Raw genomic sequence first — 20,736 nt, 5'->3', positions numbered from 1 at the left:
TTTCAGTCCAGTTTAAAAATGTAGTGGAGTAGAAAGTACAGATACTGCTCTCAAATGTACCCAAGTAAAAGTAAAAAGTACCCACTTTAAATGTACTGAAGTAAAGCACAGATACCTAAAACTGGTACTTAAGTATATTACATTTACTTTGTTACATTCCACCGCTGAGTATGAGCTAAAATTAGTTTCTTGTGTCTTTAAAATTTAAAAATTGACACAGTTTTCCATTTATAGTCATATAATTACACAGATGAGGCCCAGTGTCAGAAAATGTGATCTGGAGGGAAACAGAGATGAGTTTTATGGATCATTTAAAGATGTTTAAGTTTTCTTTATGATCACATCACACAGCTGCAGCTGGACTCATCGTGTTACATTATTCATACTGAAGGTGCATGAAATCCAACCCCTTCAAAAATATAGAACGTGTCCAGAGAGTGGAGCAAACAGGAAATAAAAGACTAGAGGCTGGAAATGGGCTTTAATGGAAGGATGAGTGAGGTATAAACAGCAGGCTTTTATATGAGAGCGATCAGGCCATAAGAGCCGCCCTCCCAGACCGGACTCCACGCTCAAAACTCCACAAGACTCTAGGCTCAAGACTCCAGGCTCAAGACTCCAGGCTCAAGACTCCAGGCTCAAAACTCCAGGCTCAAAACTCCACAAGACTCCAGGCTCAAGACTCCAGGCTCAAAACTCCAGGCTCAAGACTCCATGGCCAAGAGTCCGTGCTTATAATGTTATTTATGAAACTTTCTGCAGTCATATGTTGAGCCGAACATGTGAAAATGAGCCCAAATATTTGTATTTGTTTATTTATTTACAAAACATTTGAAACAGTCAATATAATTATATCATATAAATAATTTTTTACTTAAAGGAACTCCCCTGAAAACTCCCCATAAACTCCACGTGTTCCCTGAGGTACATTCACTTCTATCTAGACACAAGCTCAGGCTTTGTCTCCATCCTGCATATTTACACGTGTTTGTTTTATTTTCTTGCATCGTTGCTTTAATAAATAAACACAAATACATCCAATGCACCATGTGATTTTAACATGACACCGTGACCTTGTGACCCTGTGACCTTGTGACCCTGTGACCTTGTGACCCCGTGACCCTGTGACCCCGTGACCCTGTGACCCTGTGACCCCGTGACCCGCCCGTCACATCCACAGGGTTCAGAGGGATGAAAAAGTAACTAAACACATTGCTGAACTAACTAAATACAAATACATTTTGAGTAACTGTATTCTGGTACAGTTACTGCAGTACAGTTATTGCAGTACAGTTACTGCAGTACAGTTATTACAGTACAGTTATTGCAGTACAGTTACTGTAGTACAGTTAATCTTTCATTTGGCTTTGAACTGCACAGTATTAGTGAGAATAAAGAAAATACAGCTTACAGTGCGTGCGTGTGTGTGTATGTATGTGGTGTGTGTATGTGGTGTGTATGTGGTGTGTGTGGTATGTGGTGTGTGTGGTATGTGTGGGGGTGTGTGTGTGTATGTGGTGTGTGTGTGTATGTGGTGTGTGTGGTATGTGTGTGTGTGGGGGGGGTGTATGGGGTGTGTGTGTGTGTGTGTGTGTGTGCACTCACACACCCACACACTCTCACTTGTCGAGGTGAAGTGTCTTGCCTAAGGGCACAGTTTCACTGTGACCCCTGATCTTGAGTCCAGGCCTGGTCTTGTCCCTGAGACCTGATGGGACCAGACACAGGTCTGACATGAATCGTAACAGTCCTCAAAATGTCACGTGTATAAACAGGAGTGTGACTCATGAAGACGCAGGTAGAATGAGCCGTATGAGTCAAAAGGATCCATGTTTGTTTTTGTAGAGGTAAACGCTCTCATAATATAAAATGTGCTCAGTGTAGCTCTAAATCTCACTGTTTGAAACCCACTCAGTCCCTGCGGCTGCTTAGCAACCCCTCTCAGCACAATATAGGCTACTCCGAATTAACAGGGCAAACCATGACCGCTGCCTCCTCCAAACCACCAGTCAAGGGTTCTCTCCCGTCGTCCACGCCTCCCATCAGCACTGCAGCAAAAACCTCTCATCACACGCACCAGAACGACACAGTTACAACTGTAAAGGAGAAAAATACACATTTATTTTCAAGCAGGATGTCGTCTCTCGATCATGTGTTTAAGTCTGTTTATAAACATCAACACCAACCAACGCCAACCAACGCCAACCAACACCAACCAACACCAACCAACGCCAACCAACACCAACCAACGCCAACCAACGCCAACCAACGCCAACCAACACCAACCAACACCAACCAATACCAACCAACACCAACCAACACCAACCAACACCAACCGAGTCTGATGGAGAAAGTGCACGAACTGAGCCCCACAACAGAACTGAAAACTGAAACAAGGGTCAATAAAAACTTTGATGGGGTGGAGTGAGGTGGAGTGAGGTGGAGTGAAGTGGGTGAGGTGATGGTGGTGGTGGGGTGAGGTGGGGTGAGGTGGGGTGAGGTGGAGTGAGGTGGGTGAGGTGATGGTGGGGTGAGGTGGAGTGAGGTGGGTGAGGTGATGGTGGTGGAGAGCTGAGGTGGAGTGATGTGGGGTGAGGTGGGGTGAGATAGTAGAGGGGTGAGGTGGGGTAAGGTGGAGTAGTGGTGGAGGAGGAGCTGCTGTCCATGGTGCTGAAGTCGCTCAATGAGGATCAATGACAAACAGATCCATTTTCTGATGTATTGAGCGTAACATCAAAGTCTCCCCCGAGATTCACCTGAAAACAAGACACTGTGGCCACAGAACATTCCACAGAATAACAAACTTTTTCCTGATGTCCTGTCAGTTCACTGCTGTCATTTTGTTTGTAAAATAAACATGATGTTTGTAATAAAATAATATAAATCTTATTGTTTGCACTTTTCTGCACAGATGCGTCTCTGAGTCTTTAACCAGGACACGCTGCCTCTGGGATAAGCGCCTCAGTAAAACCTTTAATGTGGAAGCAAATGTCTGTGTGAAGACTCGAAAGGAGGATTAAAGTCCGCAGTGCTGGATGTGCGGCTTTAGATCCTCTTCAGCAGCTGCGCGTTGTTGGATAAGATCCGCGCACTAAACAGCGCAGATGTGCGCACTTTCTGCAGATGGAGTTTTCTTTGAATATGATCCGGGGCTTCACTTCACGGAACATTTTTTAGTCTTGCTCATAAATCTTGCTCTTCTTCGTCTCCCAATCAGCAGCGTGGAGACGCGCAGGAGCTTCAGTCTCGTGGAGAAGCTTCAGTCTCTGTTTCAGCGCAGTGACGCGCGCGCGGCTCACAGATTTTTGGTGCTGAGACGCGCGGAGCTTTGGGCACAGTTGGTTCATGTAGTTTTTGACTCTGTCGGATTTTTCTCTTTTTAAACCAAAAGCAGAGTGTTTGTGTGTGTGTGTGCGTGTGTGGGTGTGTGTGTGTGTGTGTGAGAGAGAGAGAGAGAGAGAGAGTGTGTGTGTGTGTGTGTAGTGTCCGCGCTCTGACCCTCTGCAGTGGACGTGCGTAACGCGATGCGCTCGCGGGTCTTTGATTTATGACGATAATCGATCATTTTCCCTGAGGATGCGCGGCGGATCTGCGCTTTTACGCGCGGGGTTGAAGTGAGGATATGCAGCACCATGCACGTGCACTCTACCCCGCGCCCTGAACTTCTGGGACGCCCCGTTTGACCGGACTCCCCTCGGTTTGGACTAAAATGGCTCTGAGCGACAACTCTAAAACACAACCCGCCAAAGATCCTCCAGCGGACGTGATTGAACTGAACGTGGGGGGACAGGTGTACTACACGCGCCAGGCCACCCTCACCAGCTTCCCCAACTCGCTTTTGGGGAAACTGTTCTCCAAGAAAGGATCTTCCAACGACTTGTCCAAGGACTTCAGAGGACGCTACTTCATCGACAGAGACGGGTTTCTGTTTCGTTATGTCCTGGATTATCTGAGAGACAAACTCGTTGTCCTGCCTGATCATTTTCCAGAGCGCGGACGCTTAAAAAGGGAAGCGGAGTATTTCCAGCTGCCAGATTTGGTGAAACTTTTATCCTCAGAGGACTCGAAACTGACTCAGGACGACGTGTGTTTGAGTGATTTTGACGATGCGTCGCAGGGCAGTGACAGATTCTTTTCATCTTACTCTTTAGACAAGAGATACGGCTACATCACAGTGGTGCTCAGAGGCGTGTGCGCTGCTGCAGCCAAAGACAGCGAGGCCAAAGTTAAAAAGTTGCCCCGTATTTTCATCAGCAGCAGAATCGGTTTGGCAAAGGAAGTATTTGGAGACGCACTGAGCGAGAACCGGGATATAGACAGACCCCCAGACCGCTACACCTGCAGGTTTCACCTCAAGTTCAAGCATCTGGAGCGAGCCTTCGACATGCTGTCGGAGAGTGGCTTTCACATCGTAGCCTGCAACACATCCCTGACAGCGCCCCCAGCCGGTCATTACGCGGAGGACAGAGTCTGGTCCAATTACGCGCAGTACATCTTCTACCGTGAGTACTGTGGAGAGTATGCACTCAGAGTAACACACTGTTACACAGCCTCTGTACATCACACACACTGAGCAGGGTCTGGAGACTCAAGAGGACTCTGTAAAACACCCAGAGGGACGTACACATCCCTCTGGACCCGGGTGTTTGGGCTGAATGACACTTTCTCTGGTCTTAAAGAGTCAGACTTTGCCACAGGACAAAGTGCCATTGAGTCACAAACTGAGGTTGCGGCGCATGCGCCGAGCATAAACACGGGTTATTGCTCAGATGCTGCCAGCTACCCACTGGTTATGAATAATCCAGCTCTAGTGGACAGGGACATTACCCATGATGCACCTCACCATCTCTAGATGTCTGTTTTAAGTTTGAACAAACGTGTTAATTAGGACCTTAAGTAGCAGAGCATATGGTCAATTAAAAAGCATTTTAAAAAGCTCAGGAAGGAAAAAGACCTGACATATGGTGCGCTAACGATTTATCATTGTTATTATGAGTGAAGTATAACTTGAGCTGATCCAACTTCTTTGAGTCATTTAGCCCGGCACAGCCCGGCACAGCCCGGCACAGCATGTGTCATATGGAAGTAGAGTCAGGCTAAAAGCACCAGAGAAAAGCCTCCATAGACATAGGTCCCTCCCTCTCACACATTATTCTCAATAATTCATGCAAAATGTATATGTTGGATTATTTATGCAGTATAAATATAAAGACCCACTGATGTTATGAAATGATCATAATACTTTATATTTCATACGTTTAACATGATCAGTAACAACTGTCCAGGCTGTTTGTGTGAGTTTGAGAACGTGCAGAATGTTTCAGGGAACAAGCAGCTTGAAGGAAGTGAACAGCACAGATGAGCAAGAAACTGGAGGAACGAGGAAGTAAAAATTGCATGAGACCTGGCCATGGGGAGAGCTGCAGAGGAGAACAAAAATAGACTAAAGTAGCAGCTTGGTCTTGGGCAGCAGTAAGAAAGAACATATTTTTATTTGGAAAGACACGACAAAGCAAAAGGAGAAGTGCGCAGAAGTGAAGGTGTGGCACTGATGATGGAGGGATAAAACAAAACACACAAAAAGACATAGTTTCTTACGCACTTTAAAGACTCCAGACTTGTTTTGGATATAGGACAGTGTCTGGCCCGGGGCGGCTGAGAACACGTGTGGACGAGTGCACCTTTGGCTCAGGGACAATGTGTTTTTGTGCTGTAATGTTTTTACTGCGAGAGGAAACACTAAAAATGAATCCTCTACATGAGTGTCGTCCACTAATCCTCCAGCTGCTGCGTCTGCTTCACCCGAGCCAGATTACTACAGCGAAAGTCATCTTAGCATCTCAGCATCCCAAAAATACACCCCACATATTATTATAAAACATATTCAGATTTTTAATAGATCCGTTTTACAGACTAGCGCCTCAGAGTGGTCACGTGATGCTGCTGTGACGTGTGCGCTCAGATGATTTTAAATAATTTTGGCGCTTGTCTTCTTACCGGTGGAGGCAGGACGACAGCTTCTTCAGGACCGTATCTTAGGCGTGTGACAGTAAAAAGACCCCTTCGTCCCAGTTTATAGTCCCGTCATGCCTCCACCCGGTAGGAAGACAGCGCCATCCTCAGTCCGACATTTTCAGGACGGTATCTCTCGGTTTAAAGTCCTGTGGGGACGTTTCCGTATTTCCATGACGTGGTTCTCTCTTTTATGGGTTAAAAATGGCCGATTTGTTTTACGTTTGTGTTTTGTTGCTCGTTTAGACGCCTTCCACACGTCACAGCGGCGGCGTGTGACCACTCTGAGGCTCTAGTGAGGAGTCCAAAGTATCAGGGATGAAAACAAACTAAACCTTGATCTGGAAACAGAATCATATCGTACTGAGACAGCTTCAGGTCCATCAAGTCGGGGCAGGTTTCTGTTTCCCCGATGCAGCAGTCCATCTTCCATCTTTTCCCTGTGTGGTATCAGGCCCATCCATCTGATCAGACACAAATCCCATTCGTCCATGAAACCATCAACCTTCCGCTCTCGATTACAGCCGCGGGGGCCTGCAGACAAAATCACTTTCTCCTCATTTTTTAGGCAGACGTTTGCACATTTATTTTGTTTGTTTGCACAGTGTCGATGACAGATAATGAAAGCGTCCAGGTGTACTCTGTAATGTGGGTCACCGTGATGCTGCAGTATCATTCTGCACACACAGGACCAGGACAAACCCTCATTATGACTTTATACAAACAGAAGACATCGAGTATATGAAGCAAGAGATATTGAATTACGTGATAAAGAAAACGTTAAAGGGCCCACATGACACTATCCTCTGATCTGTGTCATTATAATGTCGTTTCCTCATCACAAACAGACCTGGAGTTGTGTTTTTAAACTCAACACACCTTCATTTCTAGAATCATTTGGATCATTTCAGCTTCTGGAATTGCAAATCTCTACTGCACTAAATGTAAAAGTTTAGTTCCAGGTCTGTTTTTGAGGAGGAAACAACATTAGAACATGATTTAAAGCTACAAGACTCAGTTTGGTGAAATATAAGACCTTTAATAACTTGACTAAATATTTTTTGACAAAACAAAGGGGGTTATTTACCTTTTTTTCTTTACTACATAATTCCATATATCTTACATCATATATTTCATGTCTTCTGCGTGTAAATAAAATGTAGAAAGTAGTAAAAATAAAGAAAAAAACGTGGATGAGAGGGTGTGTCCAAACGTTTGACTGTGTTGTGTTATATTTGCTGGAAACACATGATCACACTGGATTAAAATGCAAAGTATCTTATATATTATGATCTTAGTGTAACATTTGGAACAAGCACAAAGTGAGAGTCAGGTGTGGTCAGTTGTGTGTGAAGGCTTCATTTGGACAGAGACGAGGAGACTGGGAGAGGACAGATTATTACCGTGTGTGTAACAGACTCAGAGGCTGATGGAAAGAGGATGGGCTGGTGATGCCTTTACGAAAGATGGATGATGTTTCAGTGAATGAGTCGTAAACGTCTGAAAAAGCACCTGGACAGAAACATGGTCCAAGCTCCTCCTCACAACACAACCTGAAACATCCATCAGCTCAAGAAGATCTGCTCACCTTCAAGCATGAGTCCTCCTCATAAATCACACTTTACAGAATTAGTAGTAAATATTTCAGTCCCAGAAGACACTGCGCGAAAACATAGAGTCTTGAAAAAAGTTATTGTGATTCGGAAAATGAAAGAATCCAGTCCTGAGTGTTTTCTTTTGTATAGACGTCACCTGTTTAGGGACATGTGCAGATTCTGTCCCAGACCAATGGGGTTTTATCACGTGCCGAGTTCTGCTTGAAACAGTCGTTAGTAAAACCTTTTTCAGTCATAAATCAGGTTTGCCCCTTAGTGCTGGGAGCAGCCAGCCCCTCTGACAGCCGCCACCTTAATTATACCCCGGAGAGCTCAGACAGAGTACACCGGGACAGTCCTCATGTGGACCAGGCTCACAGTTCACTCAGGTGACTCCCTCCAGTGGCTGGAATGGGTCGCTACCTCCTCACGCAGAAGTGACCGTTTGTGTCACATGAAGGTCAGATCTCTTTGGTTTGGTGCTGGTCAGACGCCAGAACAGGTCATTATTTTATTGAGTTCACATTAATATCAGCGAGTCCTTTTGTTTCAAACTGTAGTGACATGACTCCAGAGCAGGGCAGTAAGACACAAGAGGAGACTGGGGAGACTGGCAATCTGCACCACCGGCCCCTCAGACCACCACCAGCCCCTCAGACCACCACCAGCCCCACACACCACACTCATACTCCGTCGTGTGGGTGAAGTTACGATACTTCCTCATCATTTGTGACGAGGAGCTGGAGGAGATGTTTCTGCTTCAAAGGCCGTGACATATTGACTAATTATAATCTACACAGATAAAACCATAGACTGTACAGAATATATACACATAAATCTATTAACGGCCTATGGATATGACAGACGTGATTATCTGTGACACGAGGCTGCAGCCTGGTCAGAATCTGCTGAGGTCACACGTTTGCCCCAGATGCCCTTATCTCGTTCAAATGGATTTCCCTCACTCTATAATTCCTGTCGCTTTCTTTGCAAGACAAGCCTTTTTCTCGCTACAAGAACACGCTGGCCTCATTTTTGAGCTAACAAAGTGTAAACTACACTTTGCAAGCTCACCAAAGCGAACACACTGTACCAGAGCCACACACACACACACATGACGTGTGCCACTGGAGCATGTGAGTGAGACCTGAGAGTCTGCTCTGTGTGAACGGTCCATTAATCTGTGTGTTTAGGCTGGAGTTTACACAGAGTGAAGCAGAGTGTTCACACAGAAGCACACAGCTGCAAAGGACAAAGACAAAGCAGATTATTCTAATGTTGTGACTGAGATGAGTTGGATTGTTTGGCTTCAAAGTGCCAGGTCCATAAACACGAGGCGGACGTGTAGAGGCCGCTCAGGGGAAATGATGCGGACGACGGGGACGGGCCCCTCCTGTTTGAGTCAGACCCTGTTTAACCCGACCGTGATGAGGCTCTGACTTTATGTGTCACGACTGACCAGACACAGTGGAATGAGTCAGTTTAGACGAAGGACGCGCCGATCTGATACTGGGGTCAGATATCGGCTTCCAAATATCGGTCGATATCCTGGTTGGACATATAAACCGACATAATAAAACTATTTACAGGCCATAGTCGCACAGAAAGTCTCAGAATGTTTGAACTTTTATTTACACAAAGCTGTTCTGTCGTTCATTTCAATTTTAATCCGTGTTTGAATTTAATGACTTTTTTAAGGTGCGTAAATGTCATTTTTAAACTAATGCACAGCTAAAATGTTCAGTTTTACGTAATCATAATCATTTAATAAAAGCCCTTTTGGGTTTTTAGCCTCTTCCTGTCGCTGCTTTTTATAAACTGTCTTCTTTTTATTGTTATTTGTTACACGAGTGCAAAATTTTTAAATAAATGAAATAAAAAAATACTTGAGAGAGAAATAACAGTTTTGTAACATGTTTAGATCAGTTTTATTTTAGTTTAAATTAAATAAATGCTGTTTTCAGTCTCTGCTCTGGTATCAGTTGATATCGGGAATTGGCCAATACTTAAGGCCATAGTATCAGAATCGGTATCGGAACAGAACGAGTTTAGACTATGTAAAAAACACAGCTAGGCCAGTGACGTTTTCATCTGATCCTGTCACTTTGACCCTGTCACCGTCACGTTTTACTTTTCCACTATTTGCTCCGATCCCCAGAATAAATATGATGAGAATCCAGATCTCAGTGTTTGTGCAGTGGCCTCGGTCTGAGGACAAACGGAGACTTTCTGGGGCTTTCTGGTTTCTGCTTCTTTCTGCTGGAGTTGCTTTGACAGAGCTGAACTCGACTCTCTGTGTTATTTATGAGAAGTGCAGACGCAGCCCGGGCCTTTCACTGTGGTTGGAATCTGATCTCTTATACAGGCCGTATGGATCTGAAAAAACACACAATCAATGGCTTCCCTGAAAAGATAGCATAGTGTACACACAGTTACTTGTTTTAATGGAGGAGGCTGACAGTGTTTGGAGTCACGGGTCTGATAACGACCTGTTTATACTCGACTCACTAAAAACAATAAGAGTTTCAAGCAGCGACGATACATAATGCGGAGGATGAGCACAGGTTTATATCAGTACCATGTGGGGCGTGTTTGTGTTTGTGTTTGTGTCGTTCCCCCATCGACCAAAAACACAGACTAATTCTCGCGCTGCTCCTCCAGGCCAGCAGGGGCGCTCCAGCATGGGCCTGAGGGGGCACTAGCCTCCCCTAAAAGGCCCACACTCCCCCATAGCTGCCCCAAAGATGTTTGCCCCATTTTCACAGCACATCCAATCTCAACTAAAAATGTTCAAACGGCGAACGTGAGTCTCCAAAATGAGACCACAACAAAATAAAAATCCACATTATGTTTTATGAATCACTACAGACACTGACGACATTAAAACAGTGAAACACGGAGCAGGGTCGGGTTAGATGTGTATTTAAATGGACACAGCTAACCCGCTAACCCGCTAACCCGCTAACCGCCGCGTTACAAACAGGAAGTGATCATGTGCCATCGACTCTGGCTCCAATTCAGTTTACATTGAAAAACTTTGGCCCCTCTCTCTGTAACTGCTGCTGTCGTCACGGGGGGCCTCCAGGGGGGCCCTCCACGGGGGCCCTCCAGGGGGGCCCTCCACGGGGGCCCTCAGGCTCCGTTCACCGTGCGTGTGCCTCGGCGTGTCGTCTCTGTTTGGCCTGTAGCTGCAGAGAGATTCTGCTCTGATCGAGCCTCTTCACTCATGGATTAGCCATTAAAAAGCTGTTAGTGACTCTCACACACGCCGGGCCATTACAGACGAGGCAGAGGTTCAAATCCCTTAGACTTGATTCACAGAGTGCAATGGGAGGAGGTAATGGACATGTTATTACCCCCTCTGAAATCTGCAGCATCTCTGCACAGGCCATTAGGAGATTTTTAGATTTGTCGTTAAAACCACAGTGAAGACGAGTCAAAGCCCAGATACAACTGTGTTCTACTGTTTCCTCGTCACACACAGACCTGGAGCTGTGTTTTGTTTCATTCACACATGTTTGACTCACAAACCTGCACATTTAGGCTGAGTTCTTCTTCTCTCAAACTGAAAACACTCTGTTCCACCTTGTGATGTCATCATGTGGTGATACAGGAAGTGCTCCGCTGTGTTTTTAAACTCCACCTTCATTTATAGAATCATTTGGATCATTTGAGTCCTGGAGTTGACTGTTAACTTAAAAACTACAACTTGATGACATCACAAGGTGGAGCACAGCTTTTTGAGCTTTGGAGATGTAACAGACTAATAATAAAGTGTGACTCAAACATGTGAATGAAAAAACACAACTCCTGTTTTTGAGGAGGGAACATCATTAGAACATGTCTCTCCAGAGTGGGTTTTGTGTCATGTAGGACCTTTAAAGGGGAAATAAAGGCTGCACTTTACGCCGGGGCCAGATCACTCCTCTCTCTTGTTCTTTTGCTTTGGGGATGATATGAAATTGTAATATTGTTCTATATTTTGCCTGCTCTGCCTTGAGCTGCTGGAACACTGACTGTGGAGGTGCTGCACATCCTGGAAACATTAATGTCAGAAACAGAACTCAGAATAATGTTTTTAAATGTCTCAAACTGGTTAGAACTAAAACAGGTCAAAGATCTCTTTATTACTGTCATTTAAATCTTAGGCCAAACTGCCACACCCCAATATGTTTAAGAGTACGAGCAAAACACTGTGTCAGGCTCATGATTTTACTTATTTTCACTCAGTACCTGATTTTATTTTGACATTTCTGTGTCTCTGTGTGTTTTAGCAGCTTTTATTTTGTCATATCCATGTCCCTGTGTGTTTTTGTGTGTTACTTCCTGTCCTGTTGCTCGTTTGCCCCGCCCTAATGTCTCCCCCGTGTCTCGTTTCTCTGCGTGTTCAAATAAACTCTGTGTTCTGCTCTGCCCTCTGTTGGTCCATCGTCAGTGTCACGTCGTCTAAGTTTCCATGTTTGGGGTTTTGTGTTTAGTTTTTACTTCTGATCTTTGTTAAAGTTCACGTTAAAGGTCCTAAATCACATAAAACTGACTCTTGTAGCTTTAACTCATGTTCTAATGTTGTTCCCTCCTCAAAACCAGACCTGGAGTTGTGTTTTGTTTCACTTTATTATTCGTCTGTTACATCTACAAAGTTCAAAACGCTCTGTTCCACCTTGTGATGTCATGAAGTGGTAGTTTTCAAGTGAACAGCTCCTTTTACCTTTAGTTCAGCAGAAATAAGTGTTAGTTCCAGAGCTGAAATCAAAGTCCAAATGATTCTATAAATGAAGGTGTGTGGAGTTTAAAAACACAGCGGAGCACTTCCTGTATCGCCACATGATGACATCACAAGGTGGAACAGAGTGTTTTCAGTTTGAGAGAAGAAGAACTCAGCCTAAATCTGCAGGTTTGTGTGTTAAACGTGTGAGAATCAAACAAAAACACAACTCCAGGTCTGTGTGTGACGAGGAAACGACATTAGAACATAGAGAATAGAGTCACGTTGCCTCTTTAAAAAACGTTTTAAGTCCTGCAGTTTTGGATCCTTCTGGTTAAAATGACTAATTTGCTGAACATCCATTGGTAAAATAAGTGAGACAGAGTGTGGTCCATCACAGACTGCAGGATGTTCAAAGTCAGTGTGAGTTATTTTGTTTCGTACCTGGTTTTGTGTTTCGTTGTTTAACGGTAACGACATTTCCTGCACATTTTTGTTTGTCAAAATCACGACCCAGGGATATTTTTGGAAACAAAGGCAGCTCCTGTTTACTGTCTTTACTTGAGCTCTTCAGTAGCCAGCAGCACAAACACACAAACACACAAGCACGAACACACAAGCACAAACACACAAGCACGAACACACAAGCACAAACACACAAGCACAAACACACAAGCACGAACACACAAGCACGAACACACAAGCACAAACACACAAACACACAAGCACGAACACACAAGCACGAACACACAAGCACAAACACACAAACACACAAGCACGAACACACAAGCACACAGCACTTCATTAAGAGTGTAGGAGGCAAAAAGAGGAGGAAAAAAACACACACTCCTCTGCTCCAAACACACGATAAAGACACACACTCCTCTGCTCCAAACACACGATAAAGACACACACTCCTCTGCTACAAACACACGATAAAGACACACACTCCTCTGCTCCAAACACACGATAAAGACACACACTCCTCTGCTCCAAACACATGATAAAGACACACACTCCTCTGCTCCAAACACACGATAAAGACACACACTCCTCTGCTACAAACACATGATAAAGACACACACTCCTCTGCTACAAACACGACTTACAAAAATCTGAATTAGTTTTTGATTTGCACCTCGGTTTTGCCAGATGAGCTGCATATGTGCAGGTTGTGTGGATGTTGTGTGCAGTTGTGTGGAGGTTGTATGGATGTTGTGTGCAGTTGTGTGCAGGTTGTGTGCAGTTGTATGGAGGTTGTGTGCAGTTGTGTAGAGCTTGGTCAGGTCCTGGCTCCTGATGGCTCCTGCCGTGGCCTCCTGCTCTGACAGGTGGCCCCTGTTGTCTCAGTGTTGGGTCGATTGCTGTGCTGTTTCAGACACCACCACAGTCTATAGGCCATATATCATATTTAACCCCCACCACCACCACCCCCACCCCCACCACCCCCACCACCACCACCCCCACCTCCACCATCTGGGAGTATGACATCATCACATTCCAGTGTGAAACCCTCCAATAGGCTGCATTCATGTGACATCACCACATTGATGAGATTTCTATGAATTTTCCTTTTGTCAAAGTTCAGACGCTCGTCCTGGTTTATGGTTCATTCTCATTTTTTGCTGTAGAGAAAGTCAGAACATGGAGAGATTGTGAATCGCTCATGTCTGTCTCTGATGTGGGTTTTTCATCGAGAGCTCTGTGGTCAGACTGAAGACGCTTGAGCTCATCCAGAGAAAAGAAATGAAGAGTTAAAGACAATCCATCTTTGAAAGTGATGAGGCCTTAGACACCACCTCCTGTTTATAACTCCATCTTCAGAGTTAAATCTAAACAAGGAGAACAATAGTGTCAGAACGCTAACAGCCAGTCTGCAAACCCCCGTTTAAAATCTTTTATTATTATTTATTTTGTTTCAAAAACAGAAAATGTCCCATTGAGTTATATCATCAAATTATAATGTAAAGTTAAACCTTATGAACCAGAGCAGCACAAATAAAGGAGGAGTTTTATTAATTTCATTTAATAGCATTCAAATTCAAACTCTTTTAACATTTGTAAGTTAAATGAGTTTGTTTCCTTAAAGTCATATTTATGTATAAAACGTCTGGAGGCGACTGATTTGAGACACTGTGGCTCATCAGGGACAGAAATATGCACAGCCCACGACTCCTGAGATTTAGAGATAAAATGTCAAAGGCACGAGCCCACACATGTGCCTACAGCGCCCCCACATGGACCGGAGGAGCCGGAGTGTTGGTGACAGTGAAATGGCTGTGTGGGCATCGTCAGCCACTGCTCCATCAGAAATGCTCCTCAGCTCCTCGTTTAGATTCTGGTGAGAAAGAATCATTTACATACTGAGTGACTTCTGCAAACAAACTCTACCACCAATGTTTCCTAAAACGAGGGCAGTCGACCTGAAGAAGGTCTCTGAGGATGAACACCTGCAGCGTTCAGCTTTTTAAAAGTCTATAAACAAAATACACTGTTTGCAATATTGATGTTTATACAGAAAACAGCTGATGTCAGAAACACAGCCTCTGTCCCCTAAACGGCACACGGCTCCATCGAAAACATATTAACACAGTGTTAAAGTGTAAAATGTGTTTATCTTCACCAAACAGTGTGTTTTGTGTTTCAGGTGGACCGTCTAAGTGGTCGTCCTCTCACTGTGACTGCTGCTGCAAAAGCCACAAGAGCGAACAAGAAGGAGAGAGCGGCACCTCCTTCAACGAGCTCTCCACCTCCTGCTCGGAGTCCCAGTCCGAGGCCAGCTCCCCCCAGGGCACCGTGATCCGAGGACCCGTGTCCCGCCCCCAGTGCAACGCCCAAACTCTGGACCGCTCCATGGCGAAGGGCCCCTCCCACATCCAGCAGCAGGCCGAGATGAGACGCAAGACGGACATGATGAGAGTGAGGACGTTCGGCGCCGCTAAGGGCAGGAAAATCAACAAGGAGAAGATGACTCCGGAGCAGGAGCTGGAGAAGTGCATCCAGGACTTCCGGCGCATTAAGATTCCTGATCACTTTCCGGAGAGGAAGTACATGTGGCAATCAGAGCTGCTAAGAAAGTACCGGCTCTGAATGAGAGAGAGAGTGAGAGCGATCACTTTACCACTGCTGAGAGGTATCAGGATACACGGGCTAAAAACAGCAGCGCCCTCAAGACACAAGCTGTATTATATGAAATGAACACACTTTCCCGCCAGCACTAGAACGTCCCGGAGCACAAGTACGAATCCGCCCGGGTCTGTGGTTCCATTGAGCACAGAGTGACAGGCACCAGTTTAAATCAGGTTTATCTAATGTTTGACTTGTTCTGAGTGTTAGCACCGAAACTGTCGCACCAAGCAACAACGCAACCTCAGGGCGCCATCGCTTCAAGAAGAATGGAAACAAAAAAAATGTAGAAAAAAAGTCCACCTGTGACGTAAGAGCACAAAAAAAAAACAAAAAAAAAAACAACTTATGAATGAAACGACACCTTAAAGACGTGACAAAGCTTTAGCATCAGTGAGCTAACGTGGAAATAGTAAATGGGGCACATTTTTATACAGCGCTTTGCCACATTCAAGCCTCAAAGCATCAACCACCACCCACGATCACATACACACACACACACACACCAGTGTACGCACGCGCCAGTGCACACACACACTGGGGTTAAGTGTGTTGCCCGAGGACACAACATTAATCTGTGGGAGCAGGAATCGCACCTCCAACCTGTGGGTCAGTCGAGAGAAGGATTAAAACCACAAAGCTTTGGATCAATGGACAAACGCTCTACCAACTGAGCCACGGTTGCCGCTTCAACATGGCGGCACTTTGTTGCTTTGACAGAGTGACCTCAGAGTGTGTGACCTCAGAGTGTGTGTGACCTCAGAGTGTGACCTCAGAGCGTGTGACCTCAGAGCGTGTGACCTCAGAGTGTGACCTCAGAGCGTGTGACCTCAGAGCGTGTGACCTCAGAGCGTGTGACCTCAGAGCGTGTGACCTCAGAGCGTGTGACCTCAGAGTGTGACCTCAGAGTGTGTGACCTCAGAGTGTGTGACCTCAGAGTGTGTGACCTCAGAGTGTGACCTCAGAGCGTGTGACCTCAGAGCGTGTGACCTCAGAGTGTGACCTCAGAGCGTGTGACCTCAGAGTGTGACCTCAGAGCGTGTGACCTCAGAGCGTGTGTGACCTCAGAGTGTGTGGCGTGAGGCGATGGTGTCACTCGTTTATCTTCACTTAACACAAACTTGTTTCTTCCAAACTGCACTGCATGTCATTTCACCATAAGCATAATATGCAAACTCAGAAAAGACACTTGGGTTCACTTTTCGTGGCGGAGCACTGACCTGTCGGCCGTGTCCGTCTGTGTTGGATCGATGATGTCGTCTGGTATGTGAAGCCAATGAGTGTTTGACAAATCCTTGACTTTAAGTGTGCAAAAAATCTAATAAATGATTGAGAATTGTATGTGGACGTTGGCTCTTCATGACGTGATGACGCTGCAGGTTTGGTCTGGTCAGTTGTGACGTTTGCCTCATTTAGGATCATTTATTTATTTATGTGTTTCCGTCTTTGGGGTTGATCCTTGTTTGATTGGTTGATCTACAGCAGGGGTTTAAAGTTTTTTCCTTGGTGGGTCAAAATGAATGTGCATTAGAAGGTCAAGGGTCAAACCTGATGACACCTTAAAGGTAAACTGCTGCCGTGTGCTGAATAGGAAATGACCTATGACCTTCGACTCTGGCTCCAACTGTAAAACTGTGTCCCCTCTGTCTGTAACTGCTGCTGTCACTTGTCAGTTTGGTCTTTTTCACTACAAATGAAAATAGATTCTTTTTTAAATCTCAGAGGCTCCTCATGGGCCAAATTAGACCATCTGGAGGGCCAAGCCTGGCCCGTGTGCCTCGCTTTGGGCGCCCTGATCCACTGTATATAATGATTCATATCAGAGCATCACTGCTCCGCCTCCAGCTCAAGGCTCCAGAGTCTGTCCGTCTTCCTCTTGACTTTGTAATCTGATTTTTCATTCAGAGATGAACCGGAGGAGGATCCAGTGAACAGTATAAATAGACACATATAACTGAGCATCCCGAGCGTGCGCCATAGGAAGTGATATTTATAGAGGCTTTTCTTGTCACTTTGCTTCATTTGCACAGATTCAAAACCGATGAGCATCAACCGTGAACAAAGAGCAGTCCATCATTTATAATCACGTTTATCTGGACTTTCTGTTTGAAAAGCTCCTCTCCTCATCACTGAAGTAATAATAATAATAATAATAATAATAATAATAATAATAATAATAATAATGCAGGTCTTATGTAGGTATTTTTGGACCCTCAAACAATAAGAAAACATTGTGCATTTAGTTCAGTTAAATTCAAGTTTATTTCTGTCGCACATTTAAACGTCTCCAGACCAAAGTTTCACATAAAAGTACAAAAACCACACACACAGATACATGATGTGATGCTGCTGTGAATCCAACACCTGGATGAAAACTCACTGTGTTTGTGCAGATCAAATCCTCTCAGTCTCAGGACGGGGGACGGGGGGGGGGCTCTGTATCGGCCTGACCTCGCTGGCCTATCCCACAGACCTGAACCTGCCCCCGTCACTCTCCTCTCGCTCAATATCTTCAGATCCCGACCCTGAACTATCATTAAATACAATCGATATCCTGCATCCTTCTCCGAGGCTCCAAGTAACATTAAAAATTCAATCAAATACAGCAGTGCAACTTCTAACGGGTCTCATTTGTCTCGCGGGGTTAACTGAGGCCGTGTCTTTCTGCAGTTTTATGTAACGTAAAGACACAAAAACAGAAGAACTAAAGGCGACGATGCTCAGAGAACGTCACACACGAACACAGTCCAGAGGTGCAGCCAAACCTCACCCTGAACACGTCTTTATCAACATTATATTTACGTTAGATTAGGCCCTAGTCTCTGCATCTCTGGATGGACTTATATGGAGCTGTGTGTGCTGTGCGTTCAGCCCCGAGAGCAGCAAAGAAAAACAAATCTATGAAACGTCTTTAACTTTGGACTGAAGAAGTGAAAAGCTTTGTTCTTGCTGCATTTGGTGCCACAGAGATCAAGCGTATTCTATTTGTGGATAGATATGTGTTACTGGTATCAGATATCGGCGGCGATATTGAACATTTTGGTGGATCAGATATCGGCCCCAAGATACAGGTTCATTGATCGATAAACTGCTATATTAGGATGATTTACTGAACGATACAAACACAAAACGCCTTGTTACTTTATGATAAAACAGTTACAAAATATTCCCAAAACGGCATTTATATTTAAAGGAAATAATCGATGTTTTCTGTATCGATATTGGCAGAAACTTAAAGCCAAAGTATCGACATCGGTATCGGAACAGGAAAAAACTGCATCGCCGTATCCGTAGTTCAATTTTTTCCAGTAAATTCTGTATTTCGAATGGTGAAAAGTACTCAAAATGGCTCCTATAAACAGGAAACTGAAGAGCAAAACCTTTTTATTTAAATGTCGACGTGCAAAAACAAAACTCAAACACAACTGACATGTTTTGAAAGTGAATGACTAGAGCTAATTTAACAAAACCACAATATAAAACACGAGCGTACACAAACCACACGGTGGATGAACCTCGCTGAACGACCGCAGCCTCGGCCGACTCGAAAGGAAATGGAGTTTACACGATATTCTCCAGAATTCACTTTTACAGCACAAACAGAATAAAAAAGTCAACGCTCCAAGTTCAACAACAACAACACCGCTCATAAAAACAATATCTGCATCTCCTCGTCTCTTCACATGTGAGTTTTAATCCTCCGGGACCGCGCGGTTGCATCTGTTTGCTCGACGCGTATTTCCTGCACTCATTTCCAAAAAGGGTCATCGTTTGAATCCCTATTGTGCCGCGAGCTGTGATTATCCTAAGCCTACATACAGTGGTCCCCTTTCATGACGGGCCTGCGGGGACGCACTTAGAGAAACGGGATCCAATTTGCGGCCGCCGAGCACATTTGGGGTCTGACTCTGGCCTGATTCTGCCAAGTCCAGCGCGTGAAACACCAGTGGAACGTATTAGGAATGAATCTGCAGGGAAAGTGACAAAATGGAGGTGAATGTCACGGACGTCAGCGTTAGTGTGAAATGTGTAGACTTAGGCGACGTGTCCGGGATTCTGCGGCTTCACGGCTCTCAGGAGAAACTGGGAATCGAATTAAACATATGTAGGAGTGTGTGTGCTTATGTAGAGAATATAGTGAGAATATGACACGACAAAGTATTTAACATCTGCACAGGCACGGGGGGAAATGACATTTAAAAACACAAAGGTTACACAGGGACGTTGTTGGATATTGTACCTACAGATATTCCACTGGTGCCTAAGATTACGCTCAACTGCTGTAGTTTAGTTTCTGATTATTTCACGTAGATTTTTGAAGACACATCAAAAAGTGAAGCATTTTAGCAAACATTTTCAGTCTGTTCATTTCAAAGACTCATTTTATCTACAAACTAATCACCGAGACATGACCAAGGCTTTCTAAAAAAAATCTAAAAAAAACAAAACAAATACGTTGCACAACAATAAGAATAATTAAAAAAAAGTAAACTGTTATTATGATGACAAATATTTTCCGTGTCTCCTGCTTTGCTTCTGAGCTGATTCTTGTTTTGTTCTTGAGATAATCTGGTTAAAAAAATGCATAAAAATCAGAAAAAAGATTCAGTTCTTTTAAAAAATGAGATGTTCACATTAAGGGACTGTTCAAAAGAGCCGATTCTTTTATAAACGTCACATCAATACTGCATCTGAGACATTGTAAAAAGACATTTGGTTGAGGTAACATCTAATATAAGCAAAAAATAAAGTCAAAAGTTTGGACACATCGTCTTATTCAGTGTTTTGGGGGTTTATTTTCATTATTTTTACTACTTTACTGCATTTTATAAACATACATCAGATATAAGACGTAAGATATGGCTGTACTGTAGATCGATAAACCAAAGGGCGGCCCGTTTGAGGATGAGTCTTTTGTGTGTGTATAAAATGCAGAAAGTAGTGAAAACAAAGCCCATAGTTGTGTTCGTGCGGGGCTGAACGGGCTGACGTGTCTGACAGGTGTCTGTATAGTGCTGACTTCGGCGGGCGACTGGCCAAAGTCTACTCTTCCACTTCTTGGCGCCACCTTCTCCCAGAGCTGCAGGGTTTGGCGCCAGCTCCCCGTCACAGCGTGGGCACAGTGAGGGACTGATCCATCTGCAGACGGGGACACGGCACCGCTCTGCCTCACTCCAAACTTCACGCAAAAGCCTCTGAGATCCACTTGGCAAAAGTATAAAGCGCCGGCTCCAGGTGCTCTGTTCCTAACGATGCCGAGGTTGTGACTGTAAAGTGGGGCAGGTTTGTGGATGCGCT

The 20,736-nt window shown here is 44.7% G+C and overlaps 1 protein-coding gene across 1 annotated transcript; it reads left to right on the top strand.

The window, feature by feature from the left end:
* The first annotated feature begins 3,223 nt into the window (after positions 1-3,223).
* LOC117377173 (BTB/POZ domain-containing protein KCTD16-like) lies at positions 3,224-15,758 on the top strand. The gene is made up of 2 exons (XM_033973531.2): positions 3,224-4,502; positions 14,960-15,758. Exons 1-2 carry the CDS (start codon positions 3,710-3,712, stop codon positions 15,400-15,402), a joined length of 1,236 nt encoding a protein of 411 aa, XP_033829422.1. The 5' UTR covers positions 3,224-3,709; the 3' UTR covers positions 15,403-15,758.
* Positions 15,759-20,736: the final 4,978 nt, after the last annotated feature.

Source organism: Periophthalmus magnuspinnatus, chromosome 10 (genome assembly GCF_009829125.3).
Source record: "Periophthalmus magnuspinnatus isolate fPerMag1 chromosome 10, fPerMag1.2.pri, whole genome shotgun sequence".
NCBI classification, from domain to species: domain Eukaryota; kingdom Metazoa; phylum Chordata; class Actinopteri; order Gobiiformes; family Gobiidae; genus Periophthalmus; species Periophthalmus magnuspinnatus.
The sequence above is the reverse complement of the archived record's forward strand: the minus strand, read 5'-3'. Positions and strand labels throughout refer to the sequence as shown.

What these genes read in the sequence shown, in the direction of transcription:
- LOC117377173 (XM_033973531.2), top strand. Translation starts at nt 3,710, where the DNA reads ATGGCTCTGAGCGACAACTCTAAAACACAACCCGCCAAAGATCCTCCA. An exon ending in CGCGCAGTACATCTTCTACC is followed by an intron (nt 4,503 to 14,959) that starts GTGAGTACTGTG and finishes TTTGTGTTTCAG; the next exon opens with GTGGACCGTCTAAGTGGTCG.